At 42.3% G+C, this 25926-nt stretch overlaps 1 protein-coding gene across 2 annotated transcripts in view; it reads left to right on the forward strand.

The window, feature by feature from the left end:
• The window catches only part of SHISA9 (shisa family member 9), a 339485-nt gene that overhangs the window by 276975 nt on the left and 36584 nt on the right, over window positions 1–25926 (forward strand). For both annotated transcript variants that reach the window (XM_009430326.4, XM_016929450.3), the window contains exon 3: window positions 25275–25430. In XM_009430326.4, the coding sequence (XP_009428601.2) occupies window positions 25275–25430 (156 nt within the window). The remainder of the gene's footprint in view (window positions 1–25274; window positions 25431–25926) is intronic.

Consider the following 25926-nt stretch of genomic DNA (forward strand, 5'->3'; position numbering starts at 1 on the left):
AGCATGAGTCACTGCGCCCGGCCAGGTTCATGTTTTGTAACTGAGGTTGTTCCAGTCCCTGGAATGATGCTTTGCACATAGAGATATTTCAAAAATATTATTGAGTGAACAAATGAACGAGTGAATAATCACATCGATTTTGAGGTTCTTTAAAGAAGAGAAGGTGCTTGAACTTGAAGAACACTTGTGGGCACAGACAAAGGAGCTAGGGTATTTTATTCTTCTCAAGTTGCTCAGAGCATTCTCCTCCATCCATGGATCAGCTACAAGGATGGGTCAGGTGCACGTGTGGAGAGAGAAGTAATCTAGAATTCTAGAGAGTTGGCTTTCATCTTGACATATTTGTAGGGTGACCATGAGTAAGCCCATCCCTCTCTCTGGGTCTTTTTTTTTTTTTTTTCTTTTCATCTGTTAAATTTTTAAGGGGACTGAGAGAGTCTTCAAGGTTCCCAGTTCTACTATCTCCTGACGACGCTTCTGCCTCCCATCTTGGGCCCCACGTTTTACAAGTTGCTTCTTCCAATCACTCTCCAAGCTCCCGACACAGCAGATGGAGCTGGTGCCCGCCCACGACTGACAGATGAGCCTCATTTACAGCCCTCAACATTTAACCATTTGGCTATTTGGCAGAGTCATCTAGCTCCGAGATGCTGGGAGAGTCCTCCCCGTCCCCAGCGACACAGACAACTTCCCACTCCCAGGTCTCTGCTAGTGCCGGGGACCTGGGAATGTGAAATAGAGAAGCCAGCCTCCAGCCTTGGGTCTACAAGGCCTTAGAGGGAAACCACATTTGAAAATAGTAATATTTCCCAGAGAGCAGAAGATGATGGGGAGGTGTCTGGACATACATTAATTAGCCAGCTTGGTCTATTTCCAGGTCCATTTTTTCAGAGGCCAGGTTTTTGTTGTTGTTGTTGTTGTTGTTTGTTTTTTTCTGCCCTATTTAGTAATAATATCCATAGTTCTAGAAAAGCCTGATGTTAAATGTAAGGTGGTCTAAGAATTGAAGCAAACTTTCTTCCTATCTCAAAATCATTGAGTTGTTGATGTCTAAGGCTTTGAGTAACCACTTAACTCTATAACAACATCATCCCTCTAGGCTGGGCATGGTGGCTCACACCTGTAATCCCAGCATTTTGGGAGGCCGACGTGGGCAGCTGATTTGAGGTCAGGATTTCTAGACCAGCCAATATGGCAAAACCCTGCCTCTACTAAAAATAAAAATAAAATTAGCTGGGTGTGGTGGCAGGTGCCTGTAATCCCACCTACTCAGGAGGCTGAGGCGGGAGAACAACCAGGAGGCGGAGGTTGCAGTGAGCTGAGATCACACCACTGCACCCCAGCCTGGGTGACAGAGCAAGACTCTGTCTCAATAAAACAAAAACAAAACAAAATCTCTCTGATGCCTGTTGAGTGCTGGCTCTGTGCTAGTCATAAACATCTCTACATGCCTTATCTTATTTTGTCCTCACAACACCATTAAAAGATAGATACTATGATTACCACTGTTTTATAGCTGAAGAAACAGAGAATCAGAAATGTTAAATTTATACAGTCATAGAGCTACCAGAAGGAAGAACTAGGACTCACACCTAAGAAAATCACAGCTCTCTTCCTTGCCTTCTCAGGTGATTGAGGGGAAATCCTCTGTTAATACCCCTGCCTCCTGACCTTGGCCCCCGTGATGGTCCCCTGGGAATGACAGTGGGGCTGTGGGAAAGGCAAAGGTTCTCTCCAGTTTGTTCTATCAATTAATGATTTTGAGATTTGGTGTGGAAATCCAAGAATCTATGACCCCATGAGAAAATTAAAGGATGAGATGGGGCCATTGAATGGGAGCAGATCAGAATCCAAAGAGGAAAGGTCAGAGTGTAAAATTCCCTCTACCGCGTCTTCCTGGCAGGATGTGGGTGTTTAATTACTGTGTTGAGAGCAGGATTGAATAAGTGGGACAAGACTGGAAATGTTTGTTTAGGGGCTGTTCCTTTAGGCTGATCTGGACCCAGGGCATTGATGATGGTTTTACAATGTGAGAGAGCTATCAGGTGGGTAGGAAACTCTCCTGAGTGTGTGAGGCAAATGACCTCTGGCTAATCAAGTTTCTTAACTAAGATTGCCCGAGAACTTAAGATGTAGAACTCCACGAAGCAGGTAGGTCTGGACATTTACAATGTACGTGGAACATTTGTTCAATGAATGTAGACACTGTTTAACACTTCTACACTTTCAATACTTGGCTCCTATGAAAAGGTATAGATATATTCAGAGCCTCTGCCGCCTGTCTGGCTTCTAAGCTACACTGCCTATCCACACTCCTGTTGAGAGATATTTGCTGTGTTGACTGCTACATAACTCTGTCCCTACACCAGTTTACAGAAGTTTGGACCAGGGGTGCAGGACACCTAACCCAGAGGCAGCCTGTCCATGGCTGACCTTGGTGCTTAGAGTGAAAAACATAAACTGATCAGCCAGGCACGGTGGCTCACACCGCAATCCCAGCACTTTGGGAGGCCAAGGTGGGTGGATCACTTGAGCTCAGGAGTTCGAGACCAGCCTGAGCCACACAGTGAGACCTTGTGTCTATAAAAAATTAAAAAATTAGCTGGGCAGGGTGGCATGCACCTGTCGTCTCAGCTACTTGGGAGGCTGAGGTGGGAGGATTGCTTGAACCCAGGAGTTTGAGGCTATAGTGAACCATGCATCACCGCACTCCAGCCTAGGTGACACAGTGAGACCCTGTCTCTAAATAAATAAATAAACAAACTGATCAAATGAAATCAATTTATGGAACTGGGAAAATGAGAGACTGAGCCATCCTTATGGAATCAGGATTATCAACACTACACAGAGTGCTAAGTAGGATTCTACATTCCATGTCCCAGGAAATTGATGTGGGGGACAGTCTCCTTTCCAGATGGAAAGTTATTCCTGCTTCAGGAGACACCTGATGGAATCATAGTCAATTGGAGTAACATTTGGAATCGTGCACTCAGTGTTAATTCACTATTTTTTTCATCCAAAAACATTCTGAGCAGTTACCATGGGCTAGAAATTGTGCTGGATACTGGCATTAAACCAGTAGGCAAAATAGATATTGTTATTGCACATCCAGTGGGGAAGACAGGTATCAATTAAATAATCCTGCAAATAAATATATACAGTTTATAAACTATGATTATGGAGGAAAAGAAATGGGTTTTATTGTTACCATTATTTTTGTTGTTTATATAATCATAATAATAATTATAATTACTATGGTGGGTGGAGCAGATTTATATGGGAGATTAGGCCCAAGAAAGTCTTTCCTAAAATAAAATTATATATATATACACACACACACACACACACACATATATACAAGCAAAGTACAAAAAGATGAATGGGAAATCAGGAGAAGTGAGAACATTCTAAGCAAAGGGAATAATGTGTATGAAGGCTGTGAGGGGGGAAATCACGTATTTGAAAGTTTCAATGAGGGCTCAGCTTGCTGGGGGATAGAGATCAATGGGAAAGGTAATGCCATGTGTCTGGAGAAGTTGGTAGGTGCGGGATCATGCAGGACCTTGTCATACATGGTATGGGTTTTGATTTTATTCTAAAGTGCAGTGGGAATTAGTTAAGGGGTCTGAAGCAGGGGAGTGATGTCATAGCACGTGTGTTAGAGATTACCCTGACTTGTGAGTGGTTAATGGATTGGAAGTGAGTGAGAGAAAGAGAGGTATCTCAATAGGAGGTCCAGGTAGGAAACAATGCTGGTTTCATCTAAAGAGGGGGTGATGGAGATGGGGAGAAGGGGGATAAATTTGAAAAATATTTTGAAAGGAGAATCTGAAGGTCACAACCTTTAAAATACCCTTGAGGTGTGTGTGTTGAGCAGGAAGGTATTCAAGATTCACTTAGAATTATTTTAAGGGAACCAGCAAAGAATGAAGAGTGACATTAGGTGGAAATTCAACAAAGGTTTTGTTCCATGCGAGCAATAAGTATGGTGCATAACAGCCAACAGGTGTGCAGGGACTGATGTGGGGAGGCAGAAATCGCGCCAGAGCCAATGGTGACCAGAAGCTACATAGTGATGGAACATCTAGCAAGCTCAGAGTAAATATGTAAAGAAAATAATTATGTCTGGGACATCCCAAGTTCTAACAATAGGTTTCCCCTAAGTTGCCATAGTATCTCTCATTTATCTTTGTGGGTTCATTTTTGCCAGATAGTTTTTAGAATGGGGACTTCCTATAAAATAAGTGTCATTATTCTTATTTTATCAGTGAGGGACAGGGGACATCAGAGAAGTTAAGTAACTTACCTGAGGTCACATAGCCAAAAACTCCAAGCCTGGAGCTCATTGTATAAAACCATCCTCTGGGTTTAGGAATGTTTAGCTGAAAGAAGAACCTTTCCTTTCCTCTTTGATCAGGCATTCATATCACTTGCCCCTTTTTATTTTCCAGCAGGTCTCAGTGTATCCACTAATGATGATGGTGACCAGTTAGGTTTATAACACTGAGTCAAAGGTATAAGGGTTCTATTTTTCCTCTGATGGCCCCAGTTGTAGTAAATGTTGGGATTTCAGGTTAAAGTTCATCTCATTTGATTTCTTATAAATTTGGAATTGGAGCTTATGCAAATCTAGTGTTTCAGATATACAAACTAAGATGTTTTTCTGATGTCATTGCTGTGTACTGAACCACTCTACAACTTAATACGCGATGGACACAGACCTCCACCACTAGGTGGAAAAAACATCAACATCACTTTGCAAAAAATGCATTTGAGAGAGGGAGATATTGTGATGACCATCTTTGGAAACTTAGTAGCTTAAAACAGCAACAACAAAAAACAATCATTTTATTATCTTCCATAGTTCTTGGAGTTGACTCTGTTCAGCTGTGCAGTTCCCACTCAGGGTCTGTCACACAGTTGCAGTCACACAGTGACTGGAGCAGAAGTCACCCTGAAGTTGCTTCTCTTACATGTCTGGCAATGGATACTGGCTGTCATCTGGAACTTCAGCTAGGGCTGTCGGCTGGAACATCTACACGTGGCTATTCATGTAGCCTGGGCTTCCCTACAGCATGGCCACTGAGTCCCAAGAAAGCAAGTAGAATTGCCTGGCATTTGATGACCTAGACACAAAATTCACAGGGCATAATTTCTGCCCTACTCCATTGGCCAAAGCAGTCACAAAGTTCTGCCTAAGTTTAATAAGAAGGGCCACAGACCTCCACCACTAGGTGGAAAAAATGCCAACATCACTTTGCAAAGTCCGTATGAGAGAGGGAGATATTGTGATGGTCATCTTTAGAAAATACAGTCTGCCACAGATTAGGTAACACACTTGAAAAGTGTTAACACTATGTATTTGTGTACTTAGAAACCTTGAACACTTTCACTGCAAAGTAATCCATGGCTAGTGTTAGTAATAGAAGTTATAGTAAACAAGATCTCTTCCCAATGTACTTTCTGCTCCAGCTTCACTGATTTTCGTAAGGTTCCTTAAAAGGCATAAAATGCTTTTTCGTGGTTCTTTACCTTCATCCTTGTAGTTTCTTTGGACAGGAATGATCTCCCAACTGAGAGCTTAAAGATTCAAGAAACCTTCCCTGAATGCTCTGGATACATAATTAAGTCTCTATAAAGTGCCCTATCTTGGTTTCCACAACTATGTTTTCCTTTTGTGAATAACTCTATTAGGTTCTTTTTTCATAACTACCTATTGTTATTTCAGGTATGCAATGTACTCTCATCCTTCTGAGGATATTAATTACACTTACTTTAAGGTCCTGATCTAATTGCTCTCTTGGCTCTGTTTCCATGGATTTGAATTCTTCCACTTTTGAGTTTATCTTTCCTATTTCATGGTGTTGGTATTATGCAGTTAGTGACCATGGATTGGATGTGAAGTTTTGTGATTGTGGTTCCTTGTTGACTCTGCTGGATTTGTTAACATTATGTTCTTGTGGCAGGGGCGGACAGAAACTCTTATTACTGGCAGTTTCTTATCCACACTCTGGGGGAGGGACAGGAAATGTCACTCAGGAGACGGTTGGGCAGGTGGTCTTCTGGGTGGGGGCAGTTTTTTCTAAGCACCCTCCTCTACCCAGAGGATTGTTCTGTCCCTCCAATCCAAGAACTCTCAGTCATAGTAGCTGCCTCACTAAATTGAGAAGCCAGATGGTTTGGGAAGAGGCAGGATGGTTTTCAATCTATTTACCCACCTATTTCCATTCCACTGCCTCATATAACTAATCACCTGTAAATGTCCTCACCTGCTTTTGTTTCCAGACTCTATCACCGCTGGGATGTTTGAGCCTATCTTCTGCAGCTGTACTTTCTGCCTCAGATCCTGGGCTATGGATTCCCATCTTAAGCTAATCCCATTTAAGCTCCATATTTCAGAGAGCTCTCACTGTTTCTGGAACACCAGCAGTTACTCTACGTTTCTAAGTAGGGTGATGTCTTTGCATATTTTTAAAAAACTTTTTAAATTTACTTTATGATTTACATACAGTAAAATTCATTCTTTTGGGGATGGTTCTATGAGTTTTGACAAATTCATAGAGTGCTGTAACTACCACTGCAATCAAGACACAAAGTAGTGGTGGTAGTTCCCCCACCACCAATTCCTTTGGTCTGCACTTTTATGGCCTTTGTGGATGGACCTGGCAGCCACTGCTCTGTCTTCTGTCCCTATAATTTTGTCTTTTCCAGAATGTCTTATAAATTGAATCAGACAGTATCTGGCATTCGAGTCTGGCTTCTCTAACTTAGCATGATGCATGTATTAATAACAGTCCATTCATTTTTAATTCCTGAGTGTAATTTGTTTGTATGGATGTACCACAGTGTGTTTATGAATTCACCATTGAAGGATATTTGTATTGTGCTCAGTTTTTGGCAATTATGAATAAATCCACTTTAAACATTTGTACACAGGCTTTGTGTAAATACAATTTTTTATTTCTCTTGATTACCTAGCAGTGGGATTGGAGGATCATATTGTAAGTATATGTCTAACTTTAAAAGAAACTATTTTCCCAAAACAGCTGTAGCATTTTACATTCCCAACAGCAAGGTGCAAGAGTTTCACTTGCTACATATCCTAAATTGAGGCTTGGCATTGTCAGATTTGTGTTTTGGTTTCTGCTTTGCATTTTTTTGTATTCTTACAGATATATAGTGATAACTCATTTTTGTATTATTTATGCATTTTAATGTTTTTTATATCTTAGTTTGCTTGTTCTTAGAAACAGGGTCTTGCTCTATCACCCAGGCTAGAGAGCAGTGGCACAATCATAGTTCATTGTAGCATCAAACTCCTGGGCTTAAGTGATCTTCCTGCCTCAGTCTCCCAAGTAGCTGGGACTACAGGGACATGACACCATGCCTGGCTACTTAAAAATTTTTTTGGTAGAGACGGGGGTCTTGCTATGCTGCCTAGGTTGGTGTTGAACTCCTGGCTTCAAGTGATCTTCCCACCTCAGCCTCCCAAAGTGCTACTATTATAGTCATGGACCTCCAAGCCTGGGCCATTTTTTATATCTTGATTAACATTTTTAGAAATTTGGCATAGGAGGGATTACAAAAAGGCAAGCCCCAATTTGAAACAGATGTTGCCTCTAATCTCTCTTTGTACCTGCTTTTTAATAACCTAACATGTGTTACAAGGAAATTGTTTACCTGTTTCCCTCACTGGACTCTGAGATTCTCAAAGGCAGGAGTGAGTCTTGACCATTTTTCTTTCCTCAGTACCCAGAATGATGCCTAGCCTAGGATGGACACATGGTGATTATTTGATAAGTGAGTTGTTCATGAATAAATTTGCCCAATCTCTAATTAGAAAGGATTTGATTTACTCAACAATCACCACCCTGAGCATTTTCAGAGGAAAATAAAATGGCTAGGTTGTTTTAATCAAGGACTGAGTTTTGTAAAACTGGAAATGTTATAGGGAAACGAGATAGGATCTAACATTGCAGAGCACTTCCGCATGCCAAGCACTAAGGGTGATATTCTCAGGACATATCTCATTTTACCCTACCTTGAACTCCATGGTAGCGAATTGGCTGGGACAGAGAGAACATTTGCTTTGGATGAAGCTGATTGTGTCTCTGAGGCTTGTGACCTTGAATAAGTGACTCACAGCCTCCCTTTGCCTCTGTTTTCTTATCTTCAAAATGAATACAATAATGCCTGGTTTATTGAATGGGTTTGAGAATAAAGGACATGTATGTGAAGCACATTGTTGTGTGTGTGTGTGTGTATGTGTGAAATTGTGGGGAAAAAAATAACATGAAATTTACCATCTTAACCTTTTTTTTTTTTTTTTGAGATGGAGTCTTGCTCTGTCACCCAGGCTGGAGTGCAGTGGTGCGATCTCGGCTCACTGCAACCTCTGCCTACTGGGTTCAAGCAATTCTCCTGCCTCAGCCTCCTGAGTAGCTGGAATTACAGGTGCATGCCACCACACCCGGCTAATTTTTGTATTTTTAGTAGAGATGGGATTTCACCATGTTGGTCAGGCTGGTCTCGAACTCCTGACCTCGTGATACACCCGCCTCTGCCTCCCAAAGTGCTGAGATTACAGGCGTGAAGCCACCATGCCCAGCCATCCATCTTAACCATTTTTAAGTGTACATTTCAGTAGAGTTTAGTACATTCGCACTGTTGTGCAACCAATTTCCAGAACTTTTTCATCTTCCCAAAATGAAACTCTGCATTGCTGAATAATAAATCCCAATCCCCGCTTCTCCAGCCCCTGGTAACCATTCTACTTTCCATCTCTATGAATTTGACTACTCCAGGGACCTCACAGAAATTAAATCATACAGTATTTAGTCTTTCTGTGACTGGCTAATTTCACTTAGCATAAATAATGTTGTCAAGATTTGTCCATATCATGGCATGGGTCAGAGCTTCCCTCCTTTTAAAGCTCAGTTGTATTCCACTGGATGAGCAGACTACATTTTGTTTATCCATTCATCTGTTGATGGACACGTGGGTTGCTACCACCTCCTGGCTGTTGTGAAGAGTGCTGCTGTGAACGCGGGTCTGCAAATACCACTTCGAGATGCTGCTTTCAGTTCTTTGGTTGACCTGTGTTTCGCATGCAGCAGCACTGACTTCCCCGTTTCCCCCATTCCATGTGCCCTAGCAGACTCTGGAAGGCTAATTAATTTGCCTATGGCCTGACAACTTATGCATTGCTGGGGCAGGATTGCAACCCAAGTTCTCTGGCTCTGCATGACCCATTCTGTCTTCACAGTCTCACTATCTCAAAACTTCTCAGGAGGTGGGATTGGCACCTTGAGGGACAGAGAAGGCTTCTTTTCTTTTCTTTTCTTTTCTTTTTTTTTTTTTTTTTTTTTTTTGAGGGAGAGTCTTGCTCTATCACCCAGGCTGGAGTGCAGTGGCACAATCTCAGCTCACTGCAGCCTCCACCTCCTGTGTTCAAGCGATTCTCCTGTCTCAGCCTCCTGAATAGTTGGAACTACAGACGTGCACCACCACACTGGGCTAATTTTTGTATTTTTAGTAGAGATGAGGTTTCCCCATGTTGGCCAGGCTGATCTCAAACTCCTGATGTCTAGTGATCCACCCACCCCTGCCTCCCAAAGTGCTGGGATTACGGGTGTGAGCCACTGCGCCCAGCCCATCTGGGGAACTCTTGAAGGTCTAGAAAAGAGTAAGGCCGATGATAGTGACCTTTGCTGTGAATTTCATAACCATTCACTTATACTTTTTCTGACAGATCCTTAAAAATGAAATTTCAAAGCAAAGTGGGGAGATTTGCACCCTAACTTCAGTGGAGTTGTGAGTGGACAAAATGTACAAGGTTATCGACAAAGTAGCATGCTTCCACACGCTGACCATGTGCAGCTTCAACCTAGATGACGCACAGTGAACATTTCATGAATAAATCCTGATATGGGATTGTCTACAGGTTCCTCCAACCCCTGAGTAGAGATGTTCCCTCCTAGAGACTTGCTGTAGATCACGTTTCATCCTCCAACCGTGGGGGAAGTGTGCTGTGTTATTACCTGATCAATGTAGTATCTTTATTTTGGGGGAAAAGCTGAGCCTCATTTTTCTCATTTGTTATATTGCTTTCCTTTTGTGTTGTCATTTGCTGTCCCAGGCATCAAATGGTCCATAAACAAAACACTTACCCACTGCACACACACTCCAAAAAAGAGCAAACATATTTCAGAGCAACCAAAATGTTGTTGCTAACCCAGTCCATGAAAGCTCATGCATTTTTCTTGGAGCAATGTCTGACTTTTAGGTAAAGCACCTTGCAAACTGCCTTGACACAGCAGGTGTCTGCAAAACATTTTCTTTTTCTCTTCCTTTCCTGGGTTAGAATTCAGATCCAGTAAGGAGTGAGGCTAAGCACTGGAAATGGAATGATGAAGGAGATGGACATCCGTCCTGACCTCAGAAAGGTGTGGGGAGGCTGGGCACAATGGCTTATGCCTGTAATGCCAGCACTTTCAGAGGCCAACGTGAGAGGATGTCTTGAGCCTAGGAGTTCGAGACCAGCCTTGGAAACACAGCAAGACCCCGTCTCTACAAAAATAAAAAAATCAGCCAGGCATGCTGGTGCATGTCTGTAGTCCCAGCAACTCAGCAGGCTGAGGTGGGAGGATCGCTTGAGCCTAGGAAGTCGAGGGTGCTGTGAGCTATGATTGCGCCACTGCACTGCAGCCTGGGTGACAGAGCAAGACCCTGTTTCAAAAAAAAAATAAAAAAGGTATGAGGAAAACAGGAACTGAAAATAAATGAAAGTATTAATGTGAGTAAGGAAGAAAAGGAAAAGGAATGTTACAATATAATATTATATTGAAGTCCTATCACCCAGTACCCCCAGAATGTGACTTTATTTGGGGTAACTGCAGATGCAATTAGTTGAGATGAAGCCACACTGGAGTAGAATGAGTCCCTAATCCAATATGACTGGTCTCCTTATAACAAAGGGAAATTTGGACGCAGACACACATAGAGAATGCCATGTGAAGACAGAAGCAGAGATCCCCAAGCCAAGAAATGTCAAAGGTTGCCAGGTAACCATCAGAAGCTAGGAGAGAATCGTGAAGAACCCTCCCAAGGAACTATCCCTGCTAATACCATGACCTCAGACTTCTAGCTCTGGGGACTGTGAGATTATAGATATATTTCCATTGTTTAAGCCACTCCATTTGTTGTTCTCTGTTATATTACCTTAGCAGATGAATACAGGGAGCTACAGGAGTATTTAGTGAGGGGATGAAGATTAGGGAGGTCGGTTGGTGGGCATGGTAGAAGGAAGATGCTCAAGGCAGAAGGAAGTTTCATTCCATAGAGGTGGCTCAATGCTGAACCTCCAGATTCTTCCTGATATGTGCTAGGGGCAGCTTAGCTTGACGGAAGAAACATCGATGTTGCCATCACACAAACCTGGCATCGAATCCTGATGTTGTTACAAAATGCTGTGTGACTTTGGGAAAGCCACTCAGCTTCTCTGAGCTTTGTTTTCCTTCTTTGTAAAATAGAATTGTTATACTTAGAGATATGAGGGTAAAAAGTTTTTACGTGGTTAATGTGCCTTTTTATTTGGCCTTTCTGAGTACACGACTTTTGTCTGAGTTAGCCTGTGGTAACCATCTGCTTTGGAGAGAAAGGAGAGAGAATGAAGTGGAAGGCGTGTGTTTAAGCTGAGACCTGAAAGATGGCTCAGAGTTAGTTTGGGGAAAACATAAAGGAGAGCAGAGGATTTTACAGAAGAAAACTGTATTTTTACATATGGTTAATTGTTACATGACAATTTATCCTAACGAGCTTGAGTATCTGGTTTCTAATTTCCTAACACATTAGAACTGCGAGTAAAGAAGGCTGCCTCTCACTATGTGGCTGGTAAAACAGACTGACAATGATGGAAGACAAAGGAAGACTACACGATAGATAGAAGGAATTAGGAGGAGAGGGACGCAGAGGGAGGAGAAGAGAAGGGGCAGAAACTAAACAGCCATAGCAGGCTGGGGCTATTGAGTGAAGAGGCAAACATCTCCTGTTAATAGTATCTCATTAAATTGGATGAAGTGGCTGCTTTGGGCATAAAACACCCTTTAGTCTTTTTTTTTTTTTAATACTTTAAGTTTAGGGTACATGTGCCCATTGTGCAGGTTAGTTACGTACGTATACATGTACCATGCTGGTGCGCTGCACCCACTAACTTGTCATCTAGCATTAGGTATATCTCCCAATGCTATCCCTCCCCCCCCCACCCCACAACAGTCCCCAGAGTGTGATATTCCCCTTCCTGTGTCCATGTGTTCTCATTGTTCAATTTCCACCTATGAGTGAGAATATGCAAAACACCCTTTAGTCTTTAGAATGATGATGCTGAGCCACCAAGGGTGAGTTATGGGACGTTAGGGATGTTCTGTTTCAGAACTGATAACAATACATTGTGGTTTCTTTGTCCACATATACATGATGCTACTTCAAATCAAAATGGAACTCCTCCTCTTCTTTTTGCTGCCTTTGAAACTCTTGCAGAATATAGATGAACAAGGCCCCCTGCCTTCTAAAACTGGATTAGGTGGCCCTCTCTTGTGCTGGCGCGGGAACCTCTGTTTTGCTTCTTCACAGTATTCACTGTTGCTGGTTGCAACTAGTTCTTCATGTATCCCGCCATGCTGCGGATCTGCCTCCTACCCTAGACTGTTATCTGTTTGCAGCACAACCGGGATTTTGAAATGAATCTCTGTCCCCCAGAGCCTGCATAAAAACTGGCTGAAAGTGAGCATTAAATAAATATTTAACAACTCTAGTTTTAAAATATTTCCATCCTAAATGGTTCAAAATTTTTTTTTAAGTTTTCATGCTTAAAGATATAAACTCTTGGGTAACATCAATGCCTCATTTTCCAAAGGTTTTATGATTATATATGTGTTTTTTTTTTTCTTTGTTGCAAATTCCTGCTGGTCTCTCTGCCACCAAGATTCAATAAGATTCAATTCTCCTTCTACATAAACCTTTTCTGATGTAAGCCTAGCCTGCTATGTTCTCTTTTGACAAATTCAGGGTAATTTTGAGTTGGATTGGATACTTCTTTTTTCCTTGCTTGTGGACAGAAAAAAACCTACATGGTATTTCAAACCATAATTTTAAGGTTTTCCCTGAAAAAGGTTGCTGGCATAAAGATTTGGAAAGGTTAGAAAGAAAAACAGTGCTAAAAGCCAGAGCTCTGTTCTGATTTCTGAATGTCTATTCTCCTTTTTTGTTCTTATGAGACTAACTAGTGCAATTGGCCCCAGCAGGGACATCTCCTGCCCATTCCCTGTCATTAGTCTGGTTTTGAGGCAATGGAACAATCTAGACTATGTCCAAGAATTCTGAGCCCAGAGAGGACCTTATGGAAACCTAACATCCTCTTTTCCTCATGGCCACCTGTTATGTTGTCTTGGCTTTCCAAACAATTGGAGGCAATCAAGCTTTAGCTACCATATGTTGGGTGCTTACTATGTTTCAGTGCGTTGCTAAGCATGATGTTCATAATGTATTTGAACCTCACAGTGACCCCATGAGGAAGCTGTTGTGGTCCCAATTTAGAGCTTAGAAGACTGAGGCTTATATAGGCTTTATAAGACACCCAAAGATGCTGTTGGTAAGTGGGAGAGCAAAAATTTGAGTCCAAAATGGACTGACTAAAAACTCCACTCTTATTTCATTATGTTGTCCTGGATCGTGCTGTCTGTAGAGAGAGAGATGGCTGAGGCCACATCATAGGGTATAGAAGGTGTGTTGCAAACAGTGGAGATGAAGAAGGTCCCTGGGCAGGACCAGTGTGGCCTCATGGGCTAGGCAAAAGCATGGTCCCTCTTGAGTATTGAAAGCTTTAGTAGAATTTTATACAAAAAAGACACCAGTACTTGTATGTTCATCGCAGCACTATTCACAATAGCAAAGTTATGGAACTAATGAAGTGGAAGGAGTGAGGGTTGGAAACTGTTGATGTGCTCATCAACAGTTGACTGGATAAAGAAAATGTGGTATATACACACCATGGAATGCTATGCAGCCATGAAAAAGAATGAAATCATGTCCTTTGCAGCAACATGGAAGGAGCTGGAGGCCATTTTTCTAAGTGAACTAACTCAGAAACAGAAAATAAAATACTGCATGTTCTCACTTATGGATGGAAGCTAAACAGTAGGTATGCAGGGACATGAAGATGGAAATCACAGATACTAGGGACTCCAAAAGGGAGGTGGATGGGAAAGGAGTGAGTGTTGAAGATTACCTTTCAGGTACAATGTTCACTATTTGGGTGATGGCTACACTAGGACCCCGACCCTGACCTTTATATAATATGCCCATGTAACAAATATGCACAAATATGTATCTAAAATAAATAAAATTTGAAAAAGAAAGCTTTGGAAAAATTTTATGAAATTCTTTAGTAAGTGGTATAAGAGCTAGGAATCGTTAACCAAGCACAATGCCTGGAACAACATAGACACTAAAATATGTGAGGAAGAATGGATGGATGAACCAAGCTGAAGAGGCAAGCACATAGGTAGGTTCCACCAGGAAGCAGGGTATTTCTAATCTGGGAGGAAACTTGTTTATTATCTGCATAGAACAGTAAGTTCTGTTCTCTGGATAGAAGAAACAGGCCGAGGCGGGTGGATCACGAGGTCAGGAGATCGAGACCATCCTGACTAACACGGTGAAACCCCATCTCTACTAAAAATACAAAAAATTACCCGGGCGTGGTGGCACGCACCTTTGGTCCCAGCTACTTGGGAGGTTGAAGCAGGGCAATCACTTAAACCCCAGAGGTGGAGGTTGCAGTGAGCTGAGATAGCACCATTGCACTTCAGTCTGGGCTACAGAGCAAGACTCCATCTCAAAAAAAAGAGAAGAAGAAGAAAGAAGGAAGAGGAGGAGAAGAGGAGGAGGAAGAGGAGGAAGAGGAAGAACAAGAAGGAGGAGGAGAAGAAGAAGGAGAAGAAGAAACAAAAAAGCATAGATCTGGCCAGCAGTTTTCTCATCTGACTGGGAAATTTTGCAGGAAGAAGGAAGTTATTCAAGACAGAAGGAAGTTTCTGTCCACAGAGGTGGTTCAATGCGTGGTTCAATGCTGAACTTCCAGGCTCTTCTTGATCCATTCTGGGGGCAACCTAGCTTGGTGGAGGAAACATCAGTTTTGCCAACAGACAACCTTGGCATCGAATCCTGATACTGTTATAACATGCTGTGTGGCTTTGGGCACTCAGCCTCTCTGAGCTTTGTTTTCCTTATTTGTAAAATAGGATGGTTTTACTTAAGAGATGTGAGGGAAAGTTGTTTTTACATGGTTAATGTGCCTTTTCCTTTTTATTTGGCCTTTTTATTTTTTAGATGGAGTCTTGCTCTGTTGCTCAGGCTGGAGCACAGTGGCATAATCTCAGCTCACTGTGACCTCTGCCTCCTGGGTTCAAGCGATTCTCCTGCCTCAGCCTCCCGAGTAGCTGGTATTACAGCTACCATGCCCGGCTAATTTTTGTATTTTTTAGTAGAGATGGAGTTTCTCCATGTTGGTCAGGCTGGTCTCGAACTCCTGACCTCAGGCGATCCACCCACCTTGGACTCCCAAAGTGCTGTGATTACAGGCGTGAGCCACCGCGCCTGACCAATTTGGTCTTTCTGAGCACATGAGTTTTGTCTGAGTTAGTCTGTGATAACCATCTGCTTAGGAGAGAAAGGAGGGAGAATGAAGTGGAAGGAAACCCAGTCCACACAACTGTGTAGGGCCCATTGCCCCATAGTGGCAGGTTCTGTGGTAAGACCCCAGCTCTTGGGGTATCTGGTATCTCAGAGTTATTGGGGAGTGCCAACCAGGCAACCTTTTGGTTAGATTATATCCCTCTGTTTCTTAACTGGCTCAGCTGCCCTGTGACAGCTCAGAGCTTCACTATGAGCTCCTGCTAGAGTCTCAAAGGAAGCAGGACAAGAGACTCCTGCCTCAAGCATTTCCCACAACTCATCCAACATTCCTCCCCTACCCTGCATCTGAAACCCAAAGAGGGAAAGTCGGTGACATGATCTTAGTCTTCCTCCTCTCTCTTTCTTTTCCTTCTCACATCCCCCCAAGAACTGGAGGAGTCAGACATCTCATCCCATTCCTCTCTGGTCCATTCTTGTAAAAATCCTGTGGTCTTGCCAACCAAGTGTGGTCCTTAATATGCCGAAAGGTGGAGATTAAAAAAAAAAATTAGAACAAAACACCTTCCAAAGACAAATGTCTTCCAAATGTGCGTGACTTCACATTGTATTACTGTCTGGCTGCCAAATCATTTCTGAATGTTAGAGATTTGAATCTTACCTCCTTCAGCAGCAATAAGGAAGTGCCTAAGTCCACAGATTCTAGAGTCAGACTGTCAGGTTCAAAGCTTGGCTCTGCTGTTTCCAGTGATGTAACTTTGGGCCAAACCTCTCTGTGCCTTGGTTTTCTCCTCTATAAAATGGAGTTGATAATAGTATCTCATAAGGATGCCTGGGATAATTCGATTAGTTAGTATATGGAATAGTGTGGGGTACCTCATAACCCCTTTATGTTTATTATGTATACAAGTGTGTCTTCACCTTCCTCATCATTATCAATATCATCATTTTTTGTGTTACTTCTGTAATAAATCTCAATTCCTCAACCCTACCCAGGCATATGGAAGTCATGGGCCATCCAGAGCCAAGCCCACACACTCAGGAAGACAAGAAGAGAAAAACACATTAATAACTTAAAAAATACATAGTCCATAAGCACTGTGTTCTAGTTGATAAAGTTGTGTCCCATGAGGATATGGGTTAACAATTCTGATATTGCTATAATTATGTACTGGAATTGAACAAGTAACAAATGGATGGTGGATAATGGGAGCCAGGTTTATTATTCTTGGAGTGGGAGGTTACAGATAATCGAGGGAGGAAGCTAGAATGATTCATCTGACAGTGAGTTAGAGTTGGAGACATCAGGATGACTTCATGCTTAGGTCAATATAGACACGGATAGTTGCCTCTGTAAATTTTTGTAGATATGTGTGTATATACATATATTAGCATACATATCTAAATTCCCTTACCTTGTCAGCATAGAGGGAGTAGAAAAAACCAGCACACCTGGCACCCAGATTTTGGTTTCTAATATTATTCTCCAATAAAATGAACCAGGCTCCTTGAAGAAATGGTTGATTCTTGGACCAGGATAACAAATCTATACAAGATGAGCCTGGGGAATCTTGTATTGCCAGAAAGTTAGAAAGTTTAAAAATGAGGGGAATCTGTCAAAGGAGACAATTGAAATAGTTTCTGATTCCCAAATTTGGAACAATCTGAGCAACAAAACAAAATAAAGTGGTAGTGGATTATAACCCAAGGTATAAAATTCATATCCATGTGTCTACACTGATATGAATACATGATTGAATCAATACATAAATGAGGAAGAAGAGACAAATCTTCCATGAGGAATAATTCCAAATAGTTTATGTAGATATTTCTTCCACTCAAGGAGGTAGAGCATAACCCCTACTCCTTAGATACAGTGTGAATGGCACACAGTGACTTCTTTCCAAAGAGTAAAATATGAAAAAAGGGGAAAATAGAATAATTTTATAGAGGAGAAATCTGTCCAACACTTCCTAAGCCAGGCAATAGTTTAACATCAATAGCGATGAGTCATTATAGTACGTATTTTTGCTATGTTATGATGAGAATGTCACTTCACCTCAGTGATTCCCCTCACTCCCAAACCCATAACCCCAATCTAATCATGAGAAAAATATGAGACAAATTCCGTTTGGCCAGGCGTGGTGGCTCACGCCTGTAATCTCACCACTTTGGGAGGCCGAGGCAGGCAGATCACCTGAGGTCAGGAGTTCAAGATCAGCTTGGCCAACATGGTGAAACCCTGTCTCTACTAAAAATAAAAAAATTAGCCAGGTGTGGTGGTGTGTGCCTGTGGTGCCAGTTACTCGGGAGGCTGAGGCAGGAGAATCGCTTGAACCCGGGAGGCAGAGGCTGCAGCGAGCTGAGATTGCACCACTGCACTCCAGCCTGGGGGACAGAGCAAGACTCTCTCTCAAAAAAAAAAAAAAAAAAAAAAAAAAAAAAAAAAAAAAAAAAAAAAAAAGGCCGGGTGTAGTGGCTCACGCCTGTAATCCCAGCACTTTGAGAGGCCGAGGTGGGCGGATCACGAGGTCAGGAGATCGAGACCATCCTGGCTAAGACGGTGAAACCCCGTCTCTACTAAAAATACAAAAAATTAGCTGGGCGAGGTGGCACACGCCTGTAGTCCCAGCTACTCGGGAGGCCGAGGCAGGAGAATGACGTGAACCCAGGAGGCGGAGCTTGCAGTGAGCCGAGATTGCGCCATTGCACTCCAGCCTGGGCGACAGAGCAAGACTCCGTCTCAAAAAAAAAAAGAAAAGAAAAGAAAAAAAAAAAGTCCATTCTACAAGATATCTGACCCTGTACCCCTCAAAACTGTCAAAGTCATCAAAACAGGAAAGTCTGAGAAACTGTCACAGGCAAGAGGAATCTAAAGAGATATGACTAAATTCTAAGTTTAATGTGGTACCTAGATATTTTGAAACAGAAAAGATGGACATTAGGTAAAAACTAAGGAAACCCAAATAAAGTGTGGGCTTTAGTTAATAGTAACATATCAAAATTGATTCATTCACTGTAACAAATGTACCACACTAATATGTTAATAATAGGGAAACTGGGTCTGGAGGATACAGGAACTCTCTGTACTATCTTTGCAGTACTTTTGTAAATCTAAAACCGTTTCATAGTAAAGAGTTTGTTTAAAAAATTTATTGTTTGAGGCCAGGAGCGGTGGCTTACGCCTGTAATCCCAGCACTTTGGGAGACTGAGGCAGGCAGATCACCTGAGGTCAGGAGTTCAGGACCAGCCTGGCCAACATGGCGAAACCATATCTCCACTAAAAATACAAACATTAGCCGGACATGGTGGTTCACGCCTGTAATCCAGCTACTCGGAGGCTGAGATGGGAGGATCACTTGAACCTGGGAGGTGGAGATTGCAGTGAGCTGAGATCATGCCACTGCACTCCAGCCTGGGTGACAGAGTGAAACTGTATCTCTCTCTCTGTACATACACACACACACACACACACGTGTATATATATATAGAGAGAGAGAGAGCATGAGAAGCTCTTTTCCTACTGTCTGGAACATGGTGTGTGCTCGACAAAACAACACTATTTGACCATCTAGTGCCTTTCTGGGCTATTCCTCCTTGGGATATGCTTTGAAGGAGTCACTATGTTGTCTTTCCTTTAAGATGAGCCAGAATGGTCTAGTTTCTGACAGTTAATATTTGTCTCTTCTGCATGGAGAAACTTGGAGCATTCTCTCAGTATTTATAACTGAGCATTTTTACCTTAAGTGGCTCTGAGTTGCATCTATTTTATTTCCCTGTTTAATAACTAAGATATACCACATAACAACAGGAGTTACACGGTAGTTACCTTGGCGCAAGTCTGCCAGATGCTTCCAATGAGTAATTGTATCTTAACCTTCTTTGAAGACGATTGTTGGATATACCAGGCTCCTTCTCTGTCTTAGGAAGGAGAGCACAGGACACCATCAATTTGTCGTTTGTGGACCAAGGGTCTGCATGGAAAAACAGCATCACAGAAGGGCAAGTCTTCATTCATTATTTCGAAGGGTCATAATGAGTTGCGCTTATAATGGGTGAAGGGGGGAATTTTCTTGTGGCATTGGATAAGGAGTACCTTTCCACAGAGGTGGGTAAGATATCTCTGGGGATGGGGAATGTCTAGAAGGGAACTTCTGAGAGTGAGACATGTTACTGGATTCCATCTATTGCTATGACTGTGGAAAAGAAATTATATATGCGGGCCGGGCGAGGTGGCTCATGTCTGTAAGCCCAGCACTTTGGGAGGCCAAGGCGGGCAGATCACCTGAGGTCAGGAGTTCAAGACCAGCCTGGCCAACATGGATCCAGAAGCCCCTTCTCTACTAAAAATACAAAAATTAGTCGGGCTTGGTGGCACATGCCTGTAATCCCAGCTACTTGGGAGGCTGAGGCAGGAGAATCACTTGAACCTGGGAGGCGGAGGTCACAGTGAGCTGACACCACTCCACTGCACTCCAGACTGGGCGACAGAGTGAGACTCCATCTCAAAAAAAAAATTAATATATGTGTGTATATGCATACATATATACTTGTGTGTATATGCATATATATATACTTGTATGTGTATGTACATATGCATACATACATATATACACACATGTACACACATGCATATTTCTTCTCTCAACTTGGCAAGGGCAGGATTTGCAGATTATAACCTAGTTCTCATTCATGCTGCATTTTTTCACTCACCCTATTGTTCTAGTTTTCTTGGATTCCAACCTGGGCTTATCTCCAATCTGCTTTTTTTTTTTTGTTTCTCCTCCCTAGCTGAATATATTTGTGGAAAACTCACAAAGTAACTGGGTTGCCAGGTCTGGTCTCTATCTTCCTGTCCAGTGAAAAGAAAATGACATTTAGAAAACCTAGTCACAAATGTCTGTTTAATAAATTTTGTTTGCTGCCCTGAAACTGGATGTTAATATTTCTGAATATTCAGTGCCTGGAAGCTAGCACAAAATGGCTATCTAAAACTGCCAGAAATTTGCTTTATGTGGTTCTTAATGTGAAACTGGAAATGCAACTTCTGGATGGTCTCACTTATTTTGAGAGGGATCGCTTTGGTGGTGTATTATGGTTGTGCCTACTTATATTAAGTAACTACTCACTGCCCCTGAGGTGTCTCAGGACTTGGGAGAAATAATCTAAAAGCAAATACTTTATAATGGAATATCATGTATTCTGTTTAATAATATAAAAGTGTGTCCCAACATATTCAGTGAGGAACATCTCTGTAGAATTATTTTTTTTCTTTAACGAAGTGTTTAGTATTTTCTCTGGCAGACCTGGACACGGGGTTTGAGCCTAGTAGGTTGAGTCTGAGACTGACGGATCAAACAGATGAGAGAAAGGACTTATACTGGAGGATAATAGGCTTTGAAGGTTCAAATCTTTAATTAGACAGTCTACTGTTTGGGATGTATTTCCAGGGGTAGGGGGGCCTACCATTGAGACATTAGTTAGCTTACTAATGTCCTTGCGCACGCTCTATGCACGAGTCAGCCAAATTGTTGTTTGAAATTTCTGCTGTAGCTCTGTAGAAAACTGAGGGGCAATGCATTTTCCATCTCGAGGCAGTACCTGGGTTTGCCCCATGGACAGCCTTCCCTCTGGTCAGTTTCAGCTTCCCAGAGGAAATCCAGACAACAATTGCCTTAGTCAGAACTCTACATTGCAAGTGGCAGGAGCCAGGAGCCACAAAATACACTCTTTAGAAAGGGGCTTCTCTCTCTCCTCAGCTGCTTTCCTGTGGGTGTGATTCTTATTCTTTAACAATGAAGAAAGATTTTCACCACATGGTAGGTTCAAATTCACTTGACTTCATGGCCTTTTCGTTGTTTGACTCCAATGGTTCCAAGTAGAAAAGATGATGGAAGATGGAAGAACTCTGATTGGCCCAGCATAGATCACATGCTCTCCTCTGGTCCAATCATCATTATAAGAAGGAGGTATTGGGATTGGTTTGATTCAGGCTCCATGCTCGCTTCCATGGCCAGGGGTCTGAATTACTGTATAGCACCGTGAGCCCTCGCTAGCTGGGCACATACTCACCTGCTTTTCAACTGCCAGCTCTTACATCCCTGAGCGAGGGTATCTCTGGCCACTGGAGCTAGCTTTGCCTGTGAACATGGGAAGTTGCCAGTGCTAACGAATTAACATCTCCCGGAAGCAGCTCTCAACCAATGACTAATAGGAGTTTGTGTGTAAATACTAAGGGGTCCTTTGCCCTTGGGGTGACATAATTTTGAGGCATGCATTCAATACGATTTACCAGAATTCCAGAGTGGAATTAAACTCCAGTCGCTCACATTGCATCTTGCTTGGCATTGCACTTTATTTGCTTCTTCTTGTTCTCTAACTCCCCCATCCTTTTGCTACAAGTATTTCCTGAGATCACCTGCCAAATATGCTTGCATTTAAGTCCTTTGGTATGTTGCTTTATCCTTTATCGCCACTTGAGTTGTGTGATGAGCTGCCAATCACGGTAACTGTCTTAGTTTGTGTTTCCCCGGAAGTCACTAAGATAAGGACTTTGCACAAAAACAGTAGCTATCCACCAAAAAATATATCATGAAACACACACACACACACACACACACACACACACACACACAGCAGCAGCAGCAGCAGCAGCATACAATGAGAACTTAACAGTAAGCCATTTCCCACAGGACCAATACTTGGGAACAAAACATGGCTGGCCTGACATGCCCAGGGGAAGCAGACAGGAACCCTGGTGGGTTGGCTTTGGAGAGGAGAATGTCAGAGGATCTTGGGCTCCAAGGTGTGGTGAAAGCCATACCTTATCAACACCTTTTCTACTGTTACTTTATTAATCCTGGGACTCTCCCATCGCAGCTGAATCTCGGCCAAAAAGCTATCATGGTAGAAGGATACATGCATCTCTCCAGACGTTGGCCAGAGACTGGGTTACTTGGCACTTATGTTTGGCGACATTCCCATTTAACACTTGGGCTTGTGTGATGGCCCATGCAGGTAAAGTGATAAAAATACTGTCCCTAACCTCATGCCTCAGCTAGGGTATCTCTGCCTCTTTCCATTTGGGTTTGTTGGTTTCTAAAGCCACACATTTTCCGTATGCATCAGGGGTTGAGTTATCTAAAAGCAAAGCCTGGGAAAGGGGTTCAGACGCATGTGACTTTGAGGGAGTTTTCTTCAGGTAACAAATAAACACACACCTCTAAGGTTATGAGGGAAGCAGTGTAGGAAAGGTTAGGGAGCCATACAAAAATGGGGCTCCAAGTAAAGTCCAGATTCAGGGGTTGTCAAACTATAGCCCTTGGGTCAAACTTGGTACCACCTGTTTTTGTAAATAAAGTTTTATTGGAACACAGCCACACCCATTTATGTAGTTGTCCCACGGTATCCATGGGGATTTGGTTTCAGGACCCTCCAAGGATACCAATATCAACAGATGCTGAAGTCCCTTATAAAAAATGGCATAGTATTTGCATATAACCTACTCACATCCTCTCATATACTTTAAATCATCTCTAGATTACTTATAATACTAGTACAACACAAATGTTATGTAAATAGTTGTTACACTGTATTTTTAGTTGTATTATTTTTTACTATTGTATTGTTATTTTTAATTTTTTTCTGGTTATTTTCAATTCACAGTTGGCTGAATCCAAGGGTGTAGAACCTGTGCATACAAAGAGTCAACTGTCTTCTGTCTAGGGCTGCATTCATGCTACAAAGGCAGAGTTGAATAGTTAAAGCAGAGACTGATGGCCTACATAGTCTAAAATACTTACTACCTGGCCCTTTACAGAAAAAGTTTGCTGACTCCTACTCTAAACTTGTCCCAGTCCATGTGAACTCTGAAGTATCATCATTTCATAAAGTTATCCCCATGTTGAGGCAAGGGGCTGGTCTTTGGACTTCAGTGTCAGCGGGACATTGGTTGCTGACCACTTGAGGATGAGGTGTGTGAAGCATATTGACCCCAGGGCAGTGGCTCCTATCAGCCAAGAGCAATTCTCTGGGTATTGAAGGCAGCTGTGAGCTGTTAGCAGCCAACATTTGCAGCAGCTGGGAAATGGGTTCACATACTAGATAAAGGGGATCTTTCAAGGCACCACTGGCAACCACCGCAGTGCATACCTGGATGGACACACATGCTTCATGAAGCCAGAGGGAACCCATACTTTCCACCTCAAAGTGAGCCATCATTATCTCCCAGTGATGGGATGGATAGACAGGAGGCGAGACCCATTCCCATTTGGGTCTCGCCTCCTGTCTATCCATCCCATTGCTCTCAGGATGAAGATGGTGACACTTACCAGTGTTCACTGGGTCCTGCCACCCTCTCCAACCCCACCTCATTCCAGTTTCCTTACACTGTATTCTCTAGCTGTGCATGGCCAGAGCTCAGAGGGCAATTCCTTCCGTTGCTGAGCATGTTGGGTTCCATCCAGCTCCACGGCTTTTGCTCATGCTGCTTCCTCTGCCTGAAATACCCTCCCTCGTATCTTCCACCTTCCACCACACTGAACTATTATAACAACCCTCCTTCCTGTAGATCTCAGCTCAGAAAAACCTTCCTGAATCTCTCTTTCCTTGAATCTCATTTCCCTTCAAGTAGCCAATATTTAGTTTGTTTGTCTTTACATTTGTTTGTGTCTTGTGCAAACTTGTAGTATGCAAAAATATACACATAGATTATTTTACTTAACAAAAAATGCTATACTATTTGCTTTCCTTTAAAGCTTCCTTTTTTCCCTTTAACAATATAAACCATAAGAAACTGTTCAAGTTTTCCTTCATTTTTTCTAACACCTGAATGATATTCCATCATATGTGTACATACTATGTACATCATATGTATTATAATTCATTTAAGAATTCCCATATTGATACGAGATCAGATTGTTTCTGTGTGTGTATGTGTTTTCATTTTTACAAATAATGGTGCAAAAACATCTCTGAACAAATATCCTTACATTCTGATGCTTTTATTTCTGTAGGCTCAGTTGCTAAAAGTGGTATTGTTCAGTCAACATATACATACGCTTTACATTTCAATACTCAGTGCCTGATTTCTTCCTGAAAATACAGGAAATTGCATGTCCACCAGCAGCTTTAAGAGGCCTCCCTGTGCTCAGCATCTCTGCCAGTACTCATGTCCTTCAATCCCTTTAACATCTGCCAATCTGTTGGCAAAGGAATGGCTTCTCATTGTTCTTCTGACTTCCATTTCTTTGACTGTTACTGAGATTGGGCATCTTTTTATACAAATATCATTTCAATGACAAAAATAACCTCTCTACTGAAAGGACCTTAACATGTTAGTTTAACATGTTTTGAGCACATCCTTTGAGATGATGTCAGAAAAACACCCACCTGTCCTCATTTGCTCTCCAGTGAAGACTATGAACTCAGTTGTGTCCCATGTATCTGTGAACCCTCTGCTGTTTTGCGACTTGCGTCCCTAAAGGGTGGGGAGAGTTTTGGTCTCCAGTGATGTGGTGATGGGAGGGAAGGTAGATGGTTCTGCCCTGTCTGTGACAATCTCCTTCTGTGTCTTCACTTCCAGATGCCACCCAGATGAACAACGCAGTGCCCACCTCTCCTCTGCTCCAGCAGATGGGCCATCCACATTCGTACCCAAACCTGGGCCAGATCTCCAACCCCTATGAACAGCAGCCACCAGGAAAAGAGCTCAACAAGTACGCTTCCTTAAAGGCAGTCGGTAAGTGCCACCAGATGGATCTTTTTTCTTTCTCCTCTTCGCTCTCCTTTGCTGCTTCTTGTAGATCTCTTTATCTCCAGTTTTCTTTCCTAATTCCTTTTTCTAGCTCTCTTTTTTTCTCTCTTTCTGCTTTTCTCTGCCTCTATCTCATTTTTGTTCTCTCTCTGTCTATAAATATGTATATCTATATATCTATCTATGTCTGTCTATGCATTCACTCATCCATCCACCTATCCACTCTATCCATCCATTCATCCATCCACCTATTCACTTATCCATCTATCTACCTACATATGTATTATCTATCTGTCTGTCCATCCATCCATCCATCATCCATCCATCTACTATTCACTTATCTACCTATTATCTATTGAATCTATCTATCTACCTATTATCCTATCATCTGTCTGTCTATCATCTATCAATCCATCCACCCATCCACCTATTCACTTATCCATCTATTTACCTACCTATGTATTATCTATCTATCATCCAT

The sequence above is a fragment of the Pan troglodytes genome, chromosome 18 (assembly GCF_028858775.2).
Source record: "Pan troglodytes isolate AG18354 chromosome 18, NHGRI_mPanTro3-v2.0_pri, whole genome shotgun sequence".
Classification (NCBI taxonomy): Eukaryota; Metazoa; Chordata; class Mammalia; order Primates; family Hominidae; genus Pan; species Pan troglodytes.